The sequence below is a fragment of the Trachurus japonicus genome, chromosome 16 (assembly GCF_045865225.1).
Source record: "Trachurus japonicus isolate A0001 chromosome 16, Traja_1.0".
Classification (NCBI taxonomy): domain Eukaryota; kingdom Metazoa; phylum Chordata; class Actinopteri; order Carangiformes; family Carangidae; genus Trachurus; species Trachurus japonicus.
The window spans coordinates 16,717,639-16,743,173 of record NC_140922.1 but is presented as its reverse complement, the minus strand read 5'-3'; the positions used below and the strand labels follow the sequence as shown (position 1 = coordinate 16,743,173).

At 41.5% G+C, this 25,535-nt stretch overlaps 3 protein-coding genes across 4 annotated transcripts in view; 1 reads left to right on the top strand and 2 right to left on the bottom strand.

Annotated features, from left to right (window-relative positions):
* alg2 (ALG2 alpha-1,3/1,6-mannosyltransferase) overlaps positions 1 to 21,749 on the top strand; it is a 36,659-nt gene extending 14,910 nt beyond the window's left edge. The window contains exons 1-5 of one of the 2 annotated variants that reach the window (XM_085802171.1): positions 16,529 to 16,568; positions 17,359 to 17,530; positions 17,640 to 17,777; positions 18,383 to 18,550; positions 20,206 to 21,749. In XM_085802171.1, coding sequence (XP_085658297.1) covers positions 17,360 to 17,530; positions 17,640 to 17,777; positions 18,383 to 18,550; positions 20,206 to 20,946 — 1,218 coding nt within the window. In that variant the 5' untranslated portion in view covers positions 16,529 to 16,568; position 17,359 and the 3' untranslated portion in view covers positions 20,947 to 21,749. Of the gene's footprint in view, positions 1 to 16,528; positions 16,569 to 17,358; positions 17,531 to 17,639; positions 17,778 to 18,382; positions 18,551 to 20,205 lie in introns of those variants that run through there. The other variant, XM_085802172.1, reaches the window with a different exon arrangement.
* sec61b (SEC61 translocon subunit beta) lies at positions 12,877 to 16,082 on the bottom strand. The gene is made up of 4 exons (XM_085802174.1): positions 15,989 to 16,082; positions 15,380 to 15,477; positions 14,290 to 14,391; positions 12,877 to 13,427 (listed from the first exon to the last, which is right to left on the bottom strand). Exons 1-4 carry the CDS (start codon positions 15,989 to 15,991, stop codon positions 13,340 to 13,342), a joined length of 291 nt encoding a protein of 96 aa, XP_085658300.1. The 5' UTR covers positions 15,992 to 16,082; the 3' UTR covers positions 12,877 to 13,339.
* Positions 21,750 to 21,838: 89 nt separating the features above from the next.
* On the bottom strand, positions 21,839 to 23,666 carry LOC146972212 (phospholipase A and acyltransferase 2-like). Its single transcript, XM_085802173.1, has 4 exons — positions 23,507 to 23,666; positions 23,027 to 23,150; positions 22,290 to 22,591; positions 21,839 to 22,068 (listed from the first exon to the last, which is right to left on the bottom strand). Exons 1-4 carry the CDS (start codon positions 23,555 to 23,557, stop codon positions 21,949 to 21,951), a joined length of 597 nt encoding a protein of 198 aa, XP_085658299.1. The 5' UTR covers positions 23,558 to 23,666; the 3' UTR covers positions 21,839 to 21,948.
* Between the last annotated feature and the right edge of the window lie 1,869 nt (positions 23,667 to 25,535).

Sequence of the window (25,535 nt, the reverse complement as noted above, 5' to 3'; positions counted from 1 at the left end):
AAGCCTCAACCTCGACTCCGCTGACCACGGCCGCAGCCCCGTGTGCTGACATCACCGATCGGGCGTCCACGCACAGGCAGCTCAGACCGGCGCGTACGCACGCCCACAGGGACGTCACGGCCGAGACGACTGACACGCAGACACATTGTTGCCTCTCCGTGGAAGCTGTAGTTCCCTGGGCCTCTGAGTTGTAGTTCTCAGGGGTAAAGCGGTTAAAATATTTACAAGTTGCTATGAAACGCTGACACATTTGATGGGACACACAGGAGGAACAGAGATCTTATTAAAGGCTTATCTCCACTGGATTAGTCTGTTATCATTTGCATTTTTGTGGGAAACATAACAAAGTGATGAGGTTGGTACATGATTTGGACATTTTGAGGCCTTTTTAATCTGCAGTTTTGAAAGCACATATGCCACACATGGCATGGGCTGAAAGAAATCTTGTGCAACATACAATTACAGTTGAGATGCTGCATGACCAGAGCTGGATATTTGATCTCAGTACATTTAGTGTATTGACTCAATTGTGTTCAGAAAAAAAAACAGTGAGGGCACATTAAATGCTGGCTATGTAATACAGTAAGAGTACAGCTCAGCTCAGCCAAATCAGCCAGAATAAGAGAAAGCAGCTGTGTGGGTGCAAATGGCCTTTAATATGTTTTTAGAATGATTGCAGGTGTAATTCAATGGGAAGGTTTTTTTCTTCTTTTTTGGGGGGAAAACATTGCTATTCCTCCAACTAGAAATTAGTTCTGTGTTAACTGAGTTCTATTGAGCCGCCTCAGTTTCTGAGAACTGATCTGAGAGCTGTGCTGTTGCTAACGTCAGTGAGGGGTTGAGTTCAGGTACAAGACTTGCCTGTACATCTGTGTGTTGTTTCCTGTGTGATAATTATGGTTGTTGAGCTTTAAAGCCTGCATAACTGATGGATCTGTGAGGTATCAGGCGGCATGCGTGGATGGTCCACCCTTCCCTGTCGCACACCAGTCATATTTTCCACATGGAAGAATACAAATGTGTATGTTTGTGTGTGTGTGGGTGGAACTGTTGCATGTTGTGTGTTGGAGGATTTGTGAAAAGGGCAATCGGGATTGACTGCTATATTCCACATTGTTCTCTCTTCCATTTGAATAAGAGATTTCCAATTGACTCCATTACGTACAACTCAAGTCTGAATGAACTTGAAATAATAATGATAATTATTTTTAAAAAAGAGTTGAATTTTTTTAATAGTGTAACAACTGATCTATATTTACTTTTGGTCATTTTATTGTCTATAATTAAGCACGCATAAAAAGAAAAAAAAAGGAAGAACTGAAATGTGTCGTGTTCATATGAATTACTTTTAGCTCAGTCAATTCTGGCACTCTATAACAACACCTGACAGTTACGTCTGAAATGTCTGAAAGCTCAGTGTACAGCTAATTATTGAGTATACTACATGTGTGTTATGTAGAAAATGTGAAAGTGATTTAGTGTCCTGGGGACGATTTCAAACGCAGTATGGGACATGTAGCACAAATTCACACTCCTCTGGTCATTGTTGGACGTCTGACACTCACCCATCCCTGCACCACTGCGTCCTATCACCTTGTTTCCTTCCCCCTTCTTGCGCCTTTCCCCCCCTCTTTCCTCCGCTGTTTTGCCTCTGGCTCTGCAGCTCTGTCAGTGTCAGTGGAGGTGTCGGAGGCACTGGTGTCCGCCCTGCTGTCTCTCACTGGCTGTCATCCCTTGAGGTGAACACTCTCAGTTTTCATGTTCACAAACCCTCACGACTCAATCTCAGCAGAAAGAAGAGCACAGTGAGGGGGAAAATAATCTTCTGAGAAATATTGAGGAGGAACGATGGAAGGATGTGGAGATGGAGGGATGGCGGGGAAGAGCCTGAGGGGGACAGGTTGTCCTGCATCAGGCCTGGGTGAATCTCGGCATTGATCTCATGAATAATAGAGCTCCAGTGGCCATGCGACAATATTAAACGTGACATCTGATGACAACCTGGATCCACCACTCCTCAGAGCCACAGACACACACACATGCACGCACTCTAGCACTTGCATGTATTTCTTTGTAACCTTGTGAATCTGCGACTAATCCAGTCTCTTAGTGAAAGGTTTCAAATGAAAGTTTGCAAAAGGTCACTGTTAAGTTCCTGAATCATAAAGTTGAATCAAAGTTATCTCCGTTTGGCCATAAATCACTGACTCACAACAGAATCATCAATATGAAACGCCCTCATAAAAGAATAACACCATGCCTGCTAAACAAGACAAGCTCCTGTGTTTCCTTGTGTTTCTCCGCTCTTTCATAATACATGGAAAAACAGCTAAAGTCCAGTGCTGACAACTCACACACACACACACACACACACACACACACACACACACACCCGTGCCACCATCGTGTTTACTCATGTTTACTGTCTGTCCCTCGCTCATCAGTTATTCACCGTGACAAATCTCTGTGAGAAGAATCTGCAAGTCTGCATTTTTCTCCCCCTGCAGATTGTGTCTTGGAGTTTTGTTTTACCTGTTTTTCTTTTCATCCATTTATTCATGCGAGCAACTGGTGAACATCGGGGGGGAAGCAGGAGCCCAGAGTGGGTGAGGTGAACGGGCGAGGAGCAGGGAGGCAGTGGTGGATCGTAACTAAGTACATTTACTTATGTACTCGGCATTTCTTTCTCTTTTTTTTTGTAGTTTTCTTGAGGTTTTTGAAGATTATTCTGTTATATGTATTTTAGTGATTATGTATGGGTTGGTATAATTGTGTTTAATTTTTGTATGTTGTTATTTATTTGAGTCTGATGTAGAGGATTTATATCCTGTATCAGATGTTTTTCATTAAATTTTCATTAAATTATTTTATCTCCAGTTTGTGTTTTTCTGCGTAATGAAATTACTATTTTTGTACTTTTTTTTATAATATTCTGGGATGAAGTAAGGTTGGCAAATGAATGCTAAAGGAGCATTTAACAGTTTTGCACTATTTTCACTTCAGTGAAAGTGAGGATGAACTGAGGAAGCAGTTCAGAGCTCTCAGGTAAACACAGATGAACGAGAAGAAAGAAAGAGGTCCAATCAGGTCGCTCCTTGACACACCACCCACCCACAAACACACACCTCACCCTGAGGCTTTAGGAGAAGCAGGATTAAAGGATAGGCCTGCCACTATGTTATTATGCTGTTTATCACCAGGGGCTGTGATAGAGGCCCGATCACATACATACATACACATGCATAGCGTTCAGAATTCAAACGCAAATGCACAGAAACCACCCCACTTCCCGAAATTCACTCACTCCCATGCACTTATCCTGATTTACAGTTGAGTTATGGGGGAATTCCTTGCTCAGACCTGCAGCAGGTATGAAGCTGAGGGGTGGGGGTTGGGTTGGGGGGTTGTACAGTATGTGCTCCTTGTGCGTCTACAACTTCATCTAACCCTGAACAACCTGTACACTCATACAGCACATACTAGTACAGACTTTCCTCATGCGCTCACTTAATGCAAAGTAGCCATGAAACGAAACTGAAAACCGACGGACCAATATGCAAATTCTTAAATCTCACGTGCAGAAGGAGAGGCTTACATAACATTGTGTAAGTTCAGGGCACCGGTTCAAGACTGGAGTTGTTGCTTGTCTGATCACAGCCACAGGTTAAAGAAGTGCTGCTGATTTGAATAAATATTATGAATGAAAGTATTGTCTGATAGAGAATTGCACAAGTGTGCTCTGCCTCTGCATATGTGAAGCAGCTCAGGACAAAATGCAGTGAACACCGACTGAAATTAGCCACAAATAGGAGTCCTACATGCATTGCATCTATTGCACTTTAATTAGATGTACCAATGTATTGTCCCAAATAAACAAATAAACTCATAAAACATGTAGCTATACGTATCTATGATATTTAAAATGACACCAGCTTTAAATTCACAAGATCCGTCTTTAAATAATAGCCTACACATCAACCACTCCCTAAACACTTAGGATTCCACAATGTAGTCTCACCTGGCACAATCACGCATACATTCAATCGGACACATGATTCATGCAATGACATGCCCAGGAGGAAGGAATATACCTTTAACCAAAAAACATGTGCTATGTGCAAATCAGGCAGCCACTATATGCAAATTGAATGACATAAAAGAAACAATTGCTGTGATAAGGTGGTTATACTAGATGTTTTACAATGTTGTAAAATGATTGCAGGTTGTTATTATCTCATTTGCATAAGAAGAAATTGGCGAGTAAAATGAGTAGGTTGAGAAAGAAGTTCCCGGAGCCAACAAAGACATGTCACGATGACTCAGTTATTGCTGCTTTAATTAATATCTTTCATGACAGAGTGTTGAATCCACAGAGATCACCTGAATCTAGTTTCTCTTCCTCTACATCATCCTTCAACTCACTGTTTTGGTCTCAATGTCCACAGCTGAATACTAAAACAGCAGCAATTTCACCATATGTCAGCAGCGTTGTCACACTTTGTGTCCACTGCCCCCAAGTGACCAAGAAAAAATCTAGTATTTTAGGTTTAAATCAAAATTAAACTCTCTAGCTGTTGAACTGAGCTGAATAGTGAGCATGGTGGCAGCTGAGGGAGATGATTAAATCATTTATAACTTATGAGTTTATACAAGTTTATACAAAAAGCGTCATGTCCCATATCTGTCCATCAGGCATGTGACTGAACGCGGCTTGCATTGTATTTGACGGCCTTCCTCACTCATCAGCCCTGTGACTCTGCCAGCCATTGTGTGGAAAGCTTATGAAATCAGATTCCACAAAGCTGCCACGTCTGTTATCTACAAGCTGTTTGGCATCGTGCACAGAGAAATAAAGATAATCTGAGTGTTGACAGTTATTAATGCAAGATCTCAAAATAAATAATAGAGATACAGTAAACCATCATCTACCACACCCAGCTGATACAGTAAAGTAAAGTAAAATAAAGTATGCCTTTATTCATCCCACGACGGGGAAATTCACAAGTTACAGCAGCAGTACATACAAACACACTCAGACATGCCATGCACACTGAGATCTAACCCAAACCTTAAAACCAGGTCTTAAAAATGTCCCCACACAACCATAGACAGATGCGCACACACACACACACACACACACTCAGACATACATTCATGCATGCATACACCCACGCGCACACCCACACACAATAATATTTGCCGTGCCAGCAGTCCTCACAGGCAAACTAAATATTTAACGTCATACAATCACAGTATACACAATAGATTCAGCCGATGCCAAGCCTGAACATCCCTGTTAAAGTCACAACTCTAACAATGAATGACAGTGAAAGAAGTTGATTATATTTTTTCCCATTCTGTACATCTGCAGGACATTTAGCCAGGTCTTGAGTATTTGCCACTGACCGCATATACACCTCATTATTATTCTTTCACATTTAGGATATGGATTGGAGAATGATGTTTTAGTATAATGATGAAATGTAGGAAGCATTTGATTTAGGAGCATAGACCGATAAGTAAGACTCAGAATTCAAGAAATAAAAGCTTTTAAACTTATAATAAAAACCAGGCTGTGCATCTCCTCAAGTCAGACTGATGCGTTGCGAACTGATGAAGCCCCTTGGATGAGAGGCGAAACGACTTCCTAGACGAATACAAGTCCAGTTGCCTTCGATTCAATTTGTTTCCCAAAGATAACAATGACCTGGATGAATGAGAATATCCATAGACATACAGGATGTGCATCATTATTTGGACTACTGATACTTTGGAATTATTTTTGACTGAATGAAAGCATGAAAACCAGAAAAGACTCCTTGCAGAGAATCATGTGATGACACAAACAAGTATGCTCAGAACATCTTTCAAACTACATCAATATATAATGATCTTATTACAAAAAGGCCAGGTGATCCCCAGATTCATGTGCAGCCCAGCCCCAGCTTCACCTCTCCCTTCTGTCGCTGCCCTGGAGAGCTGCACAAGGAGTGGAAAATACAGTCGCCTAAAAATACACTGCACATAAACAACACGCTTACAAACACATGGGTACACTACACACACACTCTCGCGCACACGGGCCAAGTGTCTTTAATATTAGAAAGCACAAGGCTGACACCTGAGATGCTCAGTGCAGCGGTGTCACCCTCCTCACCCCGCCCCACCCCCACCCCCACCCTCACCCCACACACACCTCCCTTAAATTAGTCCGGCCCTGGCCAGCATGTCCCTGCGGGTCCAGTCTGATCTGCTCTTCTGCAGGTTGGTACAAAGTGAGGAGTGGGGAGGGGAGGGGAGGGGAGGGGAGGGGGCAGGGGGTACATGCTTATGACATCACAACCCAGTTGGCCCTGCATGCCTGTGGCAGTCACACGGAGCATCACTAGACCTGATGTGTGTGAAAAGGTCATTGGGACCAACATGGCCTCCATCCCGGGATTCTCCTTATCGTAGGTCCCCCGGTGCGCGCACACACACACACACACACACACACACACACACACACACACACACACACACACACACACACACACACACACACACACACACACACACACACACACACACACACACACTCACACAAACACACTTCAGCACGTTTACACACACACACACACACAGAAGACTATCTCTGGTTTGGCATTTACAGCATATTTTTCTATATATCGTTGACTGTGTGATATAGTATTTCACTTGCTGTTTACACGCGGTTTGAGCAACTTTTTTGAGTTTTGCCTTTTAACCGATCCCTCGCCTGCACTTGTCGTCTTCTCATGAAAAAGAACAACTGTGGTATTCAGTTTCCTCTCCTCCTCCTTTAAGGTTTTATTCAGCTCTCATCTTTGTCTTTACTTGAGCCTCCACATTGTTCCATTCTGTTAAATTCTTTACATGTATCACTAGACCTGTTGAATTTCTTTTGGTTTTCTCCCACCATGACTGTCTCCACTTGTTTCCATTTCCATGTAGTTATTCATAGCTTTCTTTCTCCAGCGCCTTGTGTTTCTTCCTCTCTTTGTTTCACCCCTTGTTTCTGCTCTATTTCTTTCAACTCTGTATATTTGTTTTCTTTCCTTTGTGCTTTTAACCTCAGCCGTTGAAGCTATATCCTTCTTCAAGGCGTTAATTTCCATTTATATTTGACTTGTCTCTCTATTTATAAATAGTTTCTTGTCTTGGCAGTTTTTCTTTTGTTTGTACATTTTTCTTTTCTCTCTTTATTTACTCTGTTTTCCTTTATGTATCTCTTCTATTTCATGGTCATATCCTTCAGTTCACCTCCAACACACTAGACCCACCTGATGCATTTGTTGAACAATGCTTAACTTTATTGTGATACCTTAATATTTTAATCAGTTTATGTCTTAAAAAGACAAATGCTTTGTATATTTGTCATTAAAAAAAAAAAAATCTAATCAAACCTTTTAGGTTTAAACTGTACTCTGAACATTATTTCACATTGAGACAAACAATGAGTTTTTCTCCACTTCAATATTATTTTGCAAACTATTATAAAATATATGGCCAAACCTGTATGCATTTCCACCAATGATTCAATACCCAGAAAAGGCATGAGAGTGAGTGGCAACACCATGGAAATCACATCTCAGAAAACATCCAAACTGAATTAGTTTAAAGACTTCGCAGTTGTCTAGACTCATTCTTATATGACATTTTGACAAACACAGCTGCTGCAAGAATTTTGAATGAACTTGATACTGGAAATTGTGGTTGCGTGATAATTTTATTATTATTATTATGTTTTTGTGGCCCAGCTACTTAATGTTTAGGAAAAGACCAAGCATAATTACTGGTTAATGTCTAACAGTATCTGTCTGTTATTTGTTTGAATGGGTGTAAGTCTGTGAACAGTGCAGATACAGACACATAAAACTCTTAACGCTTGAACTGATGACTGTGAAGTTGACCTTTGACACCGACGGGCAGTCCAGCCATCAGTGTGTTGTGTGTTTAAATACTACAGTAATGGTTTAAATAGTGTAACTAAAGGCACAAATCACCTCTTCTGTCACTGTGAATGTTCTGTTATCAACATAGATCATTATATTTGAATATTTTAACAATGCGAGTAGACTTTTACGAGGTTACACATAGATTTCTGACACATGTTTCTACTAGAACTAAATTATTATCTTATACATAATGGGCAGATTATATAAGCCGTATAAGCAATAAGCAGTTACTGAGACTTTGTTGTTTGGACTTCACACCGTTCATCTTTCATGCATAAAGCACGAGGTGAGTGTGTCACACAGAGGATTAAAGAGAGAGAGTGAGAAGAAGTACTGATAGATGCAGACTCAGCTTTGGCTGCAGGTCAGAATTTCTGTCTGAAAGAGGATCTAAGTCATCTAAGTCCAAAAAGATCAGGGAGCCTCCAGCTGGCCCGCGCGCACACACACACACACACACACACACACACACACACACACACACACACACACACACACACACACACACATTCACAATTTCTTTCTCTCTGTGTCCCCTCTCCCTCCGACCTCCGTGACCCACATAACGGGACATATGACAGTGACCATGTGATCTGGATGGCAGAATATGGAGTCAGATTATTTTACAGTGAACAAGCTCTCACCTCTCAGCAGATCAGTCTGTGCTACTGGTCGCTGGCCATGAAGAGTGTTGCACCAATTGGCTGCTATTTTACTGAGTAATCACTGCCTGATCACTGGTCTTATGACCAGAACAACCGGTCCAGCATGAGCACATATAATCATGAATAAACATGTGTGAACTCTGCCTCAGGGTTTTGACCCATGGGACAAAAGTAGCAGTAACTATTTGTAGAAGTTTAAGACACTGGTATAAATCATATACAATTTATTATGATGATATAAGTATAATATCTTATCCCTGTTTCGTCCCGTCAGTTTTGTTCCTGACTGATATTAAGACTACTACCAACTTGTTTAAATGCAATCAAATGTAAGGCGTAAAATGTAAGATTTCACAGCACCAATGTGCTGTTGTAAGTATTACTGCAAACACCATGTATTAAGATGTCTATTTGACTGATATGATATTGAAAATGTGATATGTTTTTTACATCTCTTTTTGATGTAAGGTATTCGGACCCCAGGAAGACTAGCTTGTGCCATTGGCATCAGCTAATGGGGATCCTTTTAAATAAATAAAATAATAACTGTTTTCCAGAGGTAGCTGGAGAAGTAGGACACAAGGAAAAAAAAAAGTAAAGAGGATAACAATGTAAATTTTACAACAAAAGAAATAAAGCATATAGGAATTAGTAAAGTAAACTCCATTTAACAATAAAAGGTAGAATAATATTTCTTTAACAATAAAGACTTAATGTAGGTCACAATTTTCCAAGTAAAGCATACAATAAACTCATGATACATGACGCATCCATTGCAGGGTTCCAGTGTTTACATACTACAGCATATGATGTTACACACATATCTTACTGATAAGCCTGTAAACAGCATTTCTTCCATTTCACAACATAGACCCTATCACAGGTGTCCCTACAGCCCCACCAGCCCTCATTTTTCAGGACATCCCTGAGGACGCGCTTGGTCAGTGAGGGGTGATCGATTCCGCTCGTCTGTCCATTCATTGCACGCTTTGCCAACCGTGTGATCTGTTCAAAACCACGCACACATACTTGACATGCGTGCATGCAAGACTGGGTTCTCTTACTCATACAAAGCAGGAATATTCTGCATAGAAGGAAGAGTTTCAAACCACAGGCCCCCTGCTGCATCTGATGTCCTGATAGCTGTGGTGATGGATGAGTGAGAGAGTGACATAGCCAGAGAGTGAGAGAGAGAGAAAGTTTAACTGTTTCTCTTTCATTTTGAACCACAGAGCAACATGTGTCATGTAGAACAGAAAATACATGTGACCTATTTTCAAATTTCTCAAGTCTGTGTGTGTGTGTGTGTGTGTGTGTGTGTGCACACATGTTCATGCTGATCTGTGTCTATGTAAGGGGCCATCCCTTCTAAAAAGTATGCGGTTTCTTCACAGGATATGGGTTCTGTTGAAAAAGACACAGGGAGGAAGAGCTCTGAAGAAAGCTTCTATTTTCTCTCTTTCTCTCACTCCTGTCTTTTTTTTCTTTCCACGAGACAAACTGTTATCTGGTATTTAAGTGTTTGCGTGTGTGGTAACATGCATGTCGATGAAATCTCTTCTGATGCAGCTTTGATAGTGGCAATGAATATGAATCCAGACACATTTCATCAAATAATCTCAGGTGCAGGGGGAATTATTCATTCACTTGTAGTCATTGCAGTGTTTCCTCAGAACTGATCAGAAACCAGTGAGTTGACTTCAGAGGTCAGATTGGAGCATTAACTAATCCCCTTGTGGATTTTTTTTAAATCTCAAATTTGTTATTTGATTTCATGATTTTGGGTGAAAAGTTTTTTCTCTGTGTTGCCCTGTATGATTTACTGGCTAGCCCTAGCTAACATCAAGGAGAGAACAGTAGTCACACACAACTCAGATCCAGTCATTTATTTCTTAAATTGCCCTTGTCATGATAAATACAGCTTTTCAAAAATATTTCTAAAAGTAAAGTGAGCTTCACATTTATACACATCTAAAAAACAACTGCAAACTACAGTAGAGGACCACAGAGAAAAGCAGGATAGAAAAAAACAACATTAATACATCTTTACCTCTGAGTGATTTAACAGCATTATTGATGCCAAAACACAAAAACTGATGAGTCTGCTCCCAGAATAGAAAATTGAATATATATATATTTTCTACCCTTTGACGAGACACTGAGTTGACTTGCATATATGATGTCAAGAGGAGTTGGGAACTACAGGTTGCAGCAGCGTGGAGGGTCACAGCGCTCCACATGCTGCCTGGGCCTGTTTGACTCCTGTACACTGAGGGGCCGCTTCACCACAGCTCCTTCATATTTAATTGTTATGTTGAATTATTTTGGCTCAGTGCCGTGTTGTGCCACCGTGAATTGGGTCGTGGAGTTGTAGAGTGTATGTATGTGTGTGTGTGTGTGTGTGTGTGTGTGTGTGTGTAGGACAGGGACAAGAGGGAGAGTGATGTGGCAGTAGTGCCTGAGTCTGCCACGAACACTGGAAGCCGGTGGGAAAGCAGAGCCATAGCAACAGAATAAATTAATGAACAGGATCCGAATGCTACGTTTAACACAAGGTACAAGATCACACACACACACACACACACACACACACACACACACACACAAGCAGAGGCCATGCCAGCTGGTGGTTTCATATTCAACACAGATAACCTGGTGATGCAGGTTGGACCAAAGCTACACTGCAAAACATCCAGCCGGATGCAGCTCGCACAGCAGCGTTCACTGTAATATACTCAATGTTTTAAATTCTTCTTGCCTCATCAAACCCTTTACCTTGATGTAAACATACTCAGTCTTTTTCTCATCACTCTCCTCCAGTGACATAAACATTAAGTCTGATTTTGAAGCTCTTGATTGTCAAATAGAATTTTCTGGAGGCAACATTGTTCAATGTACACCACACAGTATTTGGTTTTGTAAGAAAAAAAAAAATCACCACTGAGAACATGTGCCCAAAGCTGTCCCTGTCCCAGGCAGGCATGAGAGAGAGCAAGACGCCTGATATCCTCCGAGCCAGTGATACTCAGAAAATAGTCTGCAGTGCCCCCCTCAGGAGAAGGAGGAAAAACACCTGGCACTTAACTCAGATGACAAACACTCCAGACAGGTTTTCAGTGACTATAGGAAACCTTAAGTGCGGGCAGGATGATTCTATATGCAAATGATGATTATGCAAATCCTTTTTTTGGATTGACGTTAGAAGAAATTCCAAAATTTTTTTTTGGCACGAACAAGTGAAAGAAAATTTGCTTAAACACAAAAGAACTGATTTAATCCGTCTCTGAGAATCATTAAACAAAGAATGTCATTGTGCTTAGTGTATATGCAGGTATACGGTTTCCTACTATATCAGCTGGTCGCTCTAGCCCTAGACACAGTAAACCAGATTTCCATGGACAGTCATGAGGAAATAGAAGTAATGCACAGTTTATATATGGCCGTCAATTTTAAGGTCATCAGACGTAGGCAATACAGCTTCTAATGTCCTGCATTATGTATGCTACATGGAGTGACTGACACAATTCAGACTAAAGCTTCTTTTTTTCCCCCCTTTATTTTACCTTTTTGCACCCTAGGGCAGCTCTTACTAGAAAGCACTGCCTTTAAACCTCTTCCAGAGTTAACACGTTCACACAGGCAAACTATAAGGTTTACAGCGTTTTCTTATTCAAAAAGTGTTTTCACATTTTGGGCCCCATAGCGTATGTTCAGACAAGTCTATGCTCATGTAGATATATGGTCATATAGCCTGCAGTGTTGAGTATGCTGAATAATCTTGTTAAGCCTAACATGTGGAATTAGAATGACAATTATGTTAGTTACGCTATATTACATTTAGGCAAGCGTTACAGGCAATTCTAGGTGCCTGTTAAGGTTGAACATATGGAAAAAAAGGTCATTGATAGGACTACTGAGTGAGGTATTGCCAAAACCTCAGTCAAATAAATTGCAAGTTGCTGGCTGTCTGAACCATCAATGATGCTGAAACCTTTATGTGTTTCTTTCATAGTATATCTCATTGTTCTGTCGCAAAGCATGACCATCCACGGTAGAATCTTTGATGAAACAGAGGGTGGTAAACGCTTTTTCAGGAAGCAGTCCGATGGTTGCAGGAGATTACATAAATGAGATGAGTGCACTTTCTCATCTGTCACTAAAAATATGATTGCAAAACTTTTTTTCCCCCCTGTCTGACAACACAAAATACATGGCTCACAAAATTAACACATTGATTTTTACTTTTTTTATTGTACAATATTACAATTACATTTTGTACAAATGTTGTTAACAAAAATAAAAGAAAGAAATACACTTCAGGCTAGAAGGAGAAATGTTTGCTGATGGCCTGAAAATAACAGTGTCTTTGAGCACAGCACTGAACCTTCATGCAGCAGTGAAGGCACCACACGCTGCTGCTGCTGCTTAGAGGGATGGCCACATGGCTTCCTCCCCATCACCCAATCAGATGTTCAAAATATGAGTGGACAAAAGAAAAAAGACAGCAGGGTGGTTACCAAAATCAGATGAAGATCATGTACTGAGATGGTTGTGTAAAAATCCAGTTTGTGTGCCTGTGTGTTGTAATGACGGAGGAGGAGGGAACAAGGGACGTAAGGTTGTTGTTCGTTTCTTGTTTGGTCCAGGTCCAATGTGTTAAGAAGCCGAGCTGCAGGGTCAGGGGTCGTCAGGTGGGTCTTAAGAGCGGGTGTACTTCCCCCAGATGTGTAGCATGAAGACTGAAGCGATGAAGAGCAGACTCATCACCAGCACTGGCACCGGGCCACTGTCGCAACAAAGAGAGACACCGATTAACACACTAACACACACACACACACTAACACACACAAAACCCCATCATTTGCTGTAACCCCAACCAGAGCGAGAGTCTTAGTGGAGTGGCTGATTTTATTGATGAGCTTCGGAAACAAGGAGGGGCTCTCATCTGTCAAGGAGGGACTGAGTGGGGGGGTGGAGGGTGGGGGGTGGGGTGATGGGGTGCATCGCTAAGTAGCAGCATTGCCATGCCAACCATCTCCTCCGCGGCCCCCCTCCTCCCCCTGTCAGAAGGCTGTAATTGAGTTGACCTTTCAGAGTGGATCCTTTAATGAAGCTTTGAGGCCGGCATCTAACGCAGAAACAAACATGCACTCGATATACAGCACTGTATGGCGAGTCTGCCCTCCTTCGACTGCTGGAGAGACGCACTCAATAACCACCACAGCGCCATCGATCAGCCGAGGCCGGCTATGGCCACAAGACAGGATGCCTTCTGTAATATTCGGGGTGAGGATGCAGCTGAATAGAAGTTTAGGAGGTGAAGAATTTTCTAAACATGCACTTTCCTACCACACATAATCATAAGTGAGCGTACATGGACACACACTTCATCAAATTGATTTGTTTCACCGCAGCAGCGCGTCTGCCCAATTTCCTGCCATTAGACATCCCTCCTCCTGATGAACATAAATGACCTTAATGGGAGCGAGAGTGTCAGAAATCGTGTGCATGTGTACTTTTGAACAGATGTAAGTTGTAATACAGAAGAGAAATGTGTTGTTGTTGTAGGTGTGTATGTTACGGTGTGTGGTGGGGGTGAGGGGGCACTTCACTGCTTTAGACTAGCTGCTTTTATTAGCTGCACTTACACTTTGAGGCCTGGTGAGTCTTCTGTGTAGAAGCGCCACATGCCACCAGTGCCAGCTGATGTGGTCCTGCCACCGCTGCGTGTACCACTGCTGGTAGCTTTCCTGTGAAAGACACACACACACACACACATTTAAGTAACCATGGTTAAGACTGATCAGCATTTGTATGAGGAAACATATCTCATTCTCATAGTTTCTCAGATGGATGTTTATGCTCACAGCAACATTTACCAAACTTTATATAAAATTAACCGTGAAGTAACTCAAAAGAATCTTGAGACCTTTGATAAAGCAAATTATGACAATATTTGTCATTATTTACTGTTTTTCAGAGTGTAACTCCAACTACAGTAGGTCGTGATGAAAAAGATGTGATTCATGGCTGCTTCACTCATGTGATGAGATTAAACTGGGGTTAATGAGGTAATGAAGAGGGTGATAGTATCTGTTCATAATGAGAGAGGTGACAGTGAGCCTCTGATTACACACTGATTAAGCCCATAGTACAACATCTATCTGCTGCTCCAATCTACAGAGGGCACACAAATATACAGCGAAGGACTATCTGAAATTCATCCATCAGCCTTTACAGGACGATGACATGGCAGGTGAGGTCAGTGGTGACAGTGTTTGCAAAAGCAATTTAGGGGAGCATGTTGAGGTCAAGACAATTGCACAACTTATCTCTCATGTTTGATGGAAAGTGACCACCAATAGCTTCATTTTTTACAGTGGTAGCCTGTAAATTTGTGGAGCAGAGGGTTGTGTGACAGTGTAAGAAGAATTGAAAGTGTCTTAGTAAAAGTGATGGGCCACTACAAGTCTGTGAACCCCACTGAAGTTCTTCCAGACCTTGCTGGATGTGTTGATGACAATGGTAAAGACTGCTGTCTAACACATGAGACAGCACACAATCATCTGTGTAAGGGCCGTGAGGGTAATATCATAATCCATGTTATTTCAAGGCCCTTCAGAGACCCACTCATGGACTGTGTGGAAACATTTCATGACTTTTACCTGATTGTCATCCATCTGTGTGTATTATTCATATTGGATGAATGCAGTTTGACCAAGCACAGTGTGTCCGTACCTCTGCCTGACTGTGGAGCCTGCTGCGCGGGGAGCCACTGTCTTACTGGGGGAACGGCCAGACGCCCCAACATTGGTTGCACTTGCTGCTGGTCCAGGCTGAAAGAGAGAAACCATAGTTGAGATATAGTGTAATGGGGTTCACTTCCATTATACCAACTGTCTGTCTGTCTGTCTGTCTGTCACATACACACATACAGACATATGGCATAAATGCACACTCACACAGAGCATTAAGGACCTGATACATCATTCCTGGGTTTCTAATTTACATTTAATTCTGAATAGCAAAGGCTGATATATGTCAGACTGATGGTAAAGGCCTTGACTCAGGCGTCTACACTGTTCAATGCTTTCAACATATAATGTTGACATACAGTCCCCAGTAACTGTGTTTACAGATATACACAAGCTATTAATTCTGGACCAGGTTCAAATGTGGTGGTTTTAAGGTGCTAAAACACAGCCACGTCTACAAATGCTGAGCTAACGTTAGCACCCAAGCTAACAGATAGAAAAACGTTACTTCTGCTGTGAATTGGTGCCACAGGGCTGCTTAGCTTAGCTTTAGTTAGCTACTGTTAAAACAAATAAGGACTGAGGATCTTACCATTTTGTTTCACTTGTCCTGATGCGAACTGAAAAACCTTAAGTCTCTCTTCCAGACTGATGTCCACGTCAAATGGGCAGCAGCAGTACGTGTGGCTCAAAACTTGAGAAGAGATCCCACAAAGCTGACGCTCGTCTGAAAAGGACACGACTGCAAAACACAAGACCAGCGCGGGCGACCAAGCTGAAGCCTGAACGGCTAAACCCACCCAATACTAAATAAACGACACTAAACATTGTTTTACGAGTTATATTTATGATATATTAATCATATGTATTTTTCTAAAAGCACCAAAATTACAACACATCTACTTTGGATCCATAATTTAACTTTTATTTAAAGGCAAATTAATGGTCCGCTTTAATTTAGATGAAGACGTGTCCCCTTACGTTGAGGAAACTGACGCCATTGTGGTTCAAACAAGAAATGCGATTAGCTTGACCTGGACGGCTGTTTGGAGCCAACATGGCGCCCACACAATAGAGTTTCAGGACAGTTTGGTCTCTCCCTATGAGAAGCTAGGCGAACATGAGCATAGATAGGTTTCCGGGCTTGGACAAGACAGTGAACAGATCACAAGGTAAACATATAGTGTATTTGAAATATTATATAGTCGTGGTGTTTAGTTACAAAAACTACAAACCAAGTTTACTAATTCGGGTTGGCCAACGGGGTTGTGATTTCAGTAGCCACAGATTAGTATGTATCCACAGTCATCACTGTATGTCAGCGATACAGTGCAACAGCGATACAAATCAGTAACGTTACACATTAACATTCACTAACTTATATATCAGTGTCCGAAAGCAGTCTTCTTCATAGTAGCTACATGTGGCACAGTACTACTTAGGGACACGTTGACAGACAGGGTGCTTAGCAGAGATAAGTAGGCTAGTAGTAATAGTAGTGCATGTACGTACTTTGGCTGTTCATGGCATAGAGTGCTTTAATGGTTAAGAGTTACAAACTGTATTTACTTACAAAACCAGAAGTACAGATTATTTAATTTAGCCAAAAATGCAGCTCTAAGAGTTTCTTCCTCAGCATTAGAGTTGGTTCATACATTTATTCTGTTGGAAAGAGTTATTTAGTATTGACAGCATCTAGTTGAAGATTGGGTGAATTAAAATGAGAATGAAATTTCTCCTCAATGTATCTCCAAAGTTAAGGTAGTCACTCCTATAAGTACCAACCCTATTAAACAATAGTTTTCCACTTTTTGCACCATCATCTGTCTGTCTGTGCTTTTTCGCCTGTTTATTTGTTGTTCTACAACATGACTGAGTGATGAGTGAAGTACTTTTCTGTAAACTAGAGCTGTGTTTATTGGAAATTTACTACAGCATCACTTAATTCATTCTTATGTGCAGGATGGTGCGGGTGGTGTTCCTCCATCCAGACCTGGGTATTGGTGGGGCAGAGCGCCTGGTGGTAGATGCCGCTGTTGCTCTGAAGGCTCAGGGATGTTGTGTTCAGATCTGGACGGCCCATCATGATCCCACACACTGCTTCTCTGAAACCCTGGACCCAGACCTTCCTGTAGTAAGTCAACACACCCCTTACCACATAATATTGTTTCTCAGAAAAACACGACAAAATCAAAGAATGATGGATGTAAAATGCATGATCTCCGATCCCTGTATCATAACAGGTATGTGTGGGTGATTGGCTTCCCACTTCTGTGTTTGGCTACCTGCATGCCCTGTGTGCCTACCTGAGGATGATCTATGTGGCCTTCTACCTGGTCTTCCTCAGCGGGGTGGAGTATGATGTCATCTTCTGTGATCAGGTGAGATGTGACTGTTCGACTGGTCGCTATCTCTGAGCCGTCTGTATCTTGTAACTGACTCTGCTACTGAGAGAATAGCTTCCATTGTCTTTGTGTTTCCCCTTTCATGTCACACCTTTTTTCTATACCTTGTCATTAGGTGGACACGCCCTTGCTTACTTTATACTGTTTTGTCTTTCACACAAATAGACACAGGTACCACCCTTCTCCTTTGCACATAATTACAGATCAGCTTACTATACCGTGACAATCACAGAGTCTTTGCTACTTAAATTCATAAGATCACTATCAGCCTTTACATTCAATGCAAAGGTCACTTATAGCTGTGAGAATTTTTCTCACCAACATTGTTGAACATTAACATAGCATATATTTTATATTTAGGGTCAAAACATAGTCAGTATGTAAATATTTAGTTATTACTTGAGATTTTTATGTCTTCGTTTATTTTGTTTCCATATGTGTCCAGGGGATTTCCCACAACACTGGTAGCTCCATCACACATGAAAGCTGCCATATTTGTTACTGATGAGCATTGCAGAGAGTATTACTTTGGGGGAACATCAGTTTATCTATTTTCTAAATCAACTTTCACTTCATCCCAGGTGTCAGTGTGTATTCCAGTGCTGCGGCTGTCCCGTCACAGGAAGAAGGTTCTGTTTTACTGTCACTTCCCAGACCAGCTGCTGACCCAGAGGAAGTCCGCTCTGAAGAAGCTTTACCGTGCTCCCATTGACTGGGTGGAGGAACGCACCACGGGGATGGCTGATATGGTACGTCAACGCTGAAGGTGCAGGGGTGCAACATATGTACAACAGGTTGTTATGCAACAGACAGAATTCTGGTGCCCGCGGATAAATGAGACATATGTGTTTTAGCTGTAAGACGTCGTCTCTGCTGCTGATGGCCTACAGCTGAAACACATTTGTTCTCTGCCTCATATTTAACAAGAAGACCGTTTATCTCTGGCAACCTGCACTCTGTTTGTTTTGCTTCGATCACAACAGACATGCAACCCATAGATGGCTTCGGTGTGCTGGAGTTGTGCATGCTGACTACTATATCAGCACTTGTTATAGTCTAGTTACAGGACAGACTGCATCATTTCATTTCATTCAGATGAAAATTAATTAATGAATAAAATAAAATAAGTGAAATGGCATCTTTTTTAAAGTGTGCTAAGCAAGAAGTAAAGCACCAAAACTTAAAGACAGTATTAAGACACAGTAATTTAGTAGGAAAATGAGAATAAAACTATTTTGAAAAATATGCCTGAGGTTTGACTTCTTGAGTTCCTCAGGTGGTGTGTATTAAGGCCGCTGACAGTAAACGCTGTCTGGTATTTTGCACGGATTTGAGAATGGCCAGAGGCTCCTGCCTGAGAGAGTCAAGGGCTAAACCTGGACATGTCTTGAAGGAAATCAGAAAAAATATTAAAATTAAACTAACAGGATAATATTCATTTCCTACATTTTATGTTGAAGCCCTGCTGATACATTTTGGCGACGTGTAGGAATTAAAGTGAATTCTGATTATCACTGTAATGGTAAGTGATATAAAATACCACTTTCTGTGAAAATACACTCAGCAAATGATGTGTTTGCAAATGTAGTGTATGGTGTATTAAATACTTAAGCTGCAGAAAATGTCTCAGTTTAGAAAAAAAGTGTTACTTGCATTCATATTTGAGTTTCATATTTCCATGACCTGCAATCATGGAAAAGTGTAGTTGAATATTTTGCTGTGCAACAGTGAGGTATGAAGATATATATAATATACACTCATGGTATACAAAATAAACCTATATATGAACATTTCTGATCAAATCGTTTAGACTGTCTGCAGTTCGTACAAATCTGTGATTAACAATCCAGAAATAGATTCAACTGAAATTTGTCTTTGCCTGCAGATAAATTAGATTGCAGTAAAGTGGTACTGCTCTGTTAAATAAAGCCAGAGTTGGTTTTGTAAAACTACAGTAACCGTACTGTAACTAAAGTGGTTTGGAATCCTCAGATCTTCAGAAATAATAAATCCAGATCGCAAGTGAAGACAGTGTGCTCAGTTTATTCAGATTCACTGTGTCAGCCTTTGATCTTCTCCCGTGCACCTGTACAACTTTCAGGTGTGCAAAAGTCTTTCTTACTTTTAAACCAAGTAGTGGTTAAAATTATAGTGTAATAGAAAAAAATAAAAGTACAAGATATATTAGTTTGAATAAACCAAGTTGAATATTTAAATTGTCATATAGCCTGATCTTCACAGACCGACTGTTGTAAAAGCTCAGGGCCCTGATAGAAATGAAATGACATTTCAATTTTAGTCTAGACTTTAGGATAATCAAAGACCTCAGGCTGCTATCCAACTCATAGGGGCCTGTGATATATGTGAGATCCTTATGAACTAATCTCTCTCTGCTTCCTCCTAGATTCTGGTAAACAGCCAGTTCACTGCAGGCATCTTCAGGGAGACCTTTCATAGTCTAAGCAGAGTCCAGACAGATGTCCTGTATCCCTCCCTCAACACACGTACCTTTGACCATCCGTCCACTGAAGCTCAAGGCCTGGAAGGGCTGCTTCCTGAGGGGACCTCCTGCCTGTTTCTCTCTCTGAACCGATATGAGAGAAAGAAGAACCTGGGCCTGGCTCTGGAGGCTGTGGCCGCCCTGAGGAGCGGCCTCCCTCCAGGCCAGAGAGCAGGTATTCACCTGGTGGTGGCGGGGGGCTACGACGACAGAGTTACTGAGAATGTTGAGCATCACACTGAACTGAAGGAGCTGGCAGCGCAGCTCCATTTGGAGGACTGTGTCACTTTCTTGCGCTCGCCTTCCGATTCACTGAAGGTGGCGCTGCTGCGGGGCAGCGCCGCCGTCCTCTACACCCCGAGCAGAGAGCATTTTGGTATAGTTCCCGTAGAGGCCATGTACTGCTGCTGCCCTGTTATCGCCGTGAACTCTGGGGGGCCCCTGGAGAGCGTGGCGGACGGGGAGACGGGCTTCTTGTGCGAGCCCACAGCCGAAGCCTTCTCTAAGGCCATGGAGAGGCTCGTCAGGGAGCCGCGGCTCCGCAGGGACATGGGACAAGCTGGAAGGAGGAGGGTGCAAGATAAGTTCTCTCTTCAGGCTTTCTCAGACCAGCTCTACGGCTACATAGTCAGGCTGAGCCAGTGACGTGAAGCTGGAGGAGAGGCAACAGAAAACTAGTGGAACTGTGAAAGAACGATCCTCTACTGAAACTCTGAAACTGTCTGTGGACGACAGGGGTCTGAATCAAAGTGGATGTCTTCTAACAGAGGACGTATGTGTATATGTGCAGGGAGGTGGTGGGGTATGATGGGGACTTAGAGGACAATTAATCAGCATTCCCTTGAAGGGGGTTGCTGAGAGGAAAACAGGATGGAATCTCTATACTAATTAAGAAAAGAGTAACGAGTTTACCTCTCCTATCTTTGGAAAAAATACCACCACCTCTAAGTGTGTACGAGCATCTGTGTGTAATTGTTCATGTGTAGCAACCAAGAGCCTAGCAAATGGAGTCTACCAAAAGGATTTATTGTTAGAGTGAAATGTTTTGCACTGTGTGTGTGTGTGTGTGTGTGTGTGTTTTCTCTCTTCTTGCTTTTCTACAGTAGTCTTTGTCTTTGTGTGTTTGGGAGTTGACGAAGAAGAATGTAGTTACAACTATGCGCCATCAGGCAGTACACAGTCTCAGATCAATAAACAAGATGCTTTCCGTTACTTCCTGTCCACCCAGAGCTTGGCTTCACAAGATGCTGACAGGGAGCGCTTGGCTTTATTAGAGGTCTGGCTGATGGGCAGTGTGCCTGTGTCTGGGTCATTATCAGCGAGGAGAATAGCAGAAGGTCATTGTGTCTGCGCGTTGGCCTCCTCAGCCCTCCTACTGTATAGAAATGCTCTTATTGACATTCCTGAAGTCTTAATAAACAAGAGGACAAATAGTTTCCTGACTCTTATGGGCTTTGCTTTGTTGTTAAGTTTTTTTTGGCCTTTAATAGAGTTTGCTAAGGCCTTTGTGGGTGAGCGAAGAGACACAGAAACATTGTTAATGCTGTGAACATATTTTATTGTTCCATGAGTTGTTAAATGAAACATTCTCAAAGTAGCAGTGAGGGTTTTTTTTTTTTTTTTCTTTCCTCATTAACAAAGTTGGTGTTACAGATGTGCGGCATAAGGAGGAGGATCTGAAGTTTCTGTCTCCATCCGCTGCTGCATTATCATTTGCAGAGTTTGAGTTGTATCTGGATGCGGTTCATTCTTTTTCTTGAAGGGAATCTGGAAAAAATTGGAAAATTAAATTAGGATCCACAACCTAGGACAACCAGTTTATTTTTTTGATTAATCATTTCAGCTATAGAAATAGAACAATGTATTAGTTTGCAAAATAGCTGCAGATTAATTTTCTTTCAATTACAGCACACAAATAAATTTCAGCTTAATTTATAGACTTAATATTTACCAAATCACTCGGTCACTGTCAATATTTCTGGACTCACCTGGTTGCAGACAGCTTGGCCGTGTCGAACAAATGTGGCGAAATGTTCACTGTTGAAGTTCCTGAGGTCGTACTTGAACTCCTGGTGCAGAAACGTCTCGCAGCGATGCATCACCGCCTCCTGTGATGATGGAACCAGGTTGTGTTTGTTGTTGTTGACCCTGATTCGAGTTCCTGCAGGCACTTTGATATCACTGATGTGCTGGCTGCAGATTCTGGTCTTCTTCAAAACACGGTCTCCACTCGACTTGGGAACCATTAGCCGTATGAAGCTGCGGCAGGCTTTCTGTGTCATGTTCTCGTCTATTGAAAAATGAGAGGGAACACGAAGAAAATAATTCTAATGTGCTCTGGTTGTCCAAGTCTCTACTTAATTGTGCTGAATTTATTGGTTAAATTAAAGTCACATTTCTATGGAGGCACAATGTATTAACTTGAGGAAAGAAAACCTCTGTTTTTCTCAATTAATGCTAATTCAGAATGACACAGAGAATTCAGAGATAATGATGTCAGTAATTCACAAAAACCGCAGGGTTTTTCCCTCCTTTTTTCCCCTTTCCCTCAGAAAAGAGGCATTTTCTGTAGAAAAAAAAATGTTTGATGTGGAAAAGGGGAGTTTTTGGAGAAAAGTTGACTAAAGGTTTCTCAAATCATCTCTGAGATAATGATCCAGAGAAACGGAGCAGATTTTTTCTTTCAAGCAAATGCATTATCCTTATTTAGATTTCAGTTTCTTACCTCCAACTCCAAAATGGATAACATGGCCTTCTCCTACATAAACACCCCAAAGAGACAACCCCAGTAATGGGTTCGCACACTCAATCAGGTCTCCAATCTCTGCTGTGGACACACTCTGATCAGTCTGGAGAAGAGAAAAGGAGAGAAGTTCAAGCTGTTTACTGTATCCACGGGCTACAATTTCTTTTCTTTCCAATCATTTAATTTGGATAAGAAAAAATATATTCATGATAAAAATGTGACAAATAAAAAAAAAAGGAAACTGACAATAAGAGAAGCTAAAAGAGAAGAGCATTGAGAAATAACCTTAAAGGAATTGACTCAGTATTTAATATCACTGTATTCTTGTTTTTAACTTTTTTTTTAAAACTAAAAGTGTTTCCAAGTGCTTAATGACCTTATAATTCAGTGTATCTGTCTATATATACCATATATATACCATGTGTAACACTTACAAACTCACTGCACCCGAATGCTCACCTGTTGCCATGTCATTTGTGGAAAAATGCTGTTCCAGTTTAAAAGATCCATAGTTACTGTGCGCTGGAGTCAACAGACAGACATTTTCCAAACATTAAGACGCTGTAATCAGGTTGTGTAATATTCAAAACACCTTCATCAGTCACAGATAGCCTTGACTCTAACACTTTCAAGATGATAGGAAACCTAATACGTTACCTATTAATCAAATAGAGGCCCTAATATTTTATCAGACACTGTGAGCCTGAGCCATATCACATATTCAGAAATATTTGTTTCTGTCATTTGTCTCAGTTTGTTTAAAATGAGTGTCTCACCTGCACTGACTTTTCAATTCCCACATCTCACATTGATTCAGACATTTCTGAATAATCAGAGTCAATTTCAAAAGCTGAAACGCAAAGAAACAGCAGCACGAATACAGCTTGTTTTTCAGAAGTGCAAATTATTTGTCCCTATAGGTCCAATTAGTGCCGATGGCATTGGTTACATTTAAAATAGATAATCAGGTCCAGCATTTGGAATATCACAGAGACACATCAATGTATGGTAGTTGATCTTCATATTTGTTTTATGTATAAAAACAGAATAAATTAAAAAGGATCAGTTGAGGTAGAAAATCCCAGCTCTATACTTAAAAGTGTGACATTTGTTTTGTTGTTGGCTGTTTGATCCGTCATCGTTTGGCCAGTCAATAACAGACAGATTAATTGTTGCTAATCTACCCCACAGATAAATAAGATTCATTATGAGATACTTTGACACAGAGATCAGAGATCTCCTGAATGTGCTTTATGTAAAACCTAAGACATGAAATGTGGTGAACAGGAACAGTAAAAAATTGGCACATAAAACATAATTTAAGACAGTACGTGAGTGTACTTGTGACTGGTCACAGTTTACAAAATAGAGGTAATGTGCCAAATGCTGTGCTCCTGTTTTACACTAATAGGTTTAAGTGTGATTTTCACTTTTAACATATGTTTTTAAAAGCAACCATGGATTACATGTCCCTGTGTGTGGATGGCAATTTTCTTTTTTGTCTTTTGACCTTGCTGGATAAATAATTAAAACAGATTATATTAAACAGGAATAGGTGATGTTTCCACAGAACACAATAGTCATTTATAGAGAAGTTTACAGATCCACAATGGTAAAGGAGGAAAATAGAATATATAAAGCTGGGTGTGTCTCTGTGTGAGTGTGTGTGTGTGTGTGAGCGAGAGAGAGAGGTAGGGGGGGAGTGTGTGTGTCTGCAGTGTCTCCACATGCACAGATATTAAGAGGAGATGATGAGGAGGGCGGGCCTGCAGTGATTTAAGGGCCCTGCTAGGCCAGATGATAAAAGGGCCCTGCGGAGCCTGTAAGGGCGGCAAAGACACACAAACAGAAACACACAGCCGTAAACACACGCCGGGCTCCTCTGTATTAGTTCAGAGTAAATGTGTCCCACTTTACTGCCTCCACCGAAAGATGATTTCTCTCTCTTCTTGTCTTTACCTCAAAGTTGTGAAAGAAGAATCGACGTCCCTTCCCTCCCTCCCCTCCTCTCCTCTCCACCCCCGCCTCCCTGCTCCCTCGGTGCCCTGTGGTGGGGTGGTTATTGAGATCACGGTGTGTCTGAGTGGCAGTGATAACCGGTACCCAGGTGCCACTGGCACATGGTATTTAATTAATTAATGAGACCGCAGGGTTGGTTTTCTAATTCCACCTAGCCAGCACCGGGGTGTGGGGGAGATAGCCGCGAAATGTTTAGGTGTGTGTTTTCAGGCAAGGAAAGGAGAGATGTATGTGGGAGTGTGTGTGTGTGTTATGGGTGTATATCTATTTTGTTGGCAGTTTGGGAGCTGGTTTCCTTGTTAGTGGAATATTAAATATGTATGGAATATTTTTACTCTGACTTTTAATCATGTCTTGTGATTGGGAGTTAATCATGAGCTAAATGAAGCTGATGATGAGAGAAACACAGTTCATGTTCATATATCAATCTGAACTCTTCCTCCTGTGCCCGTAACCAGGTCATGGACCC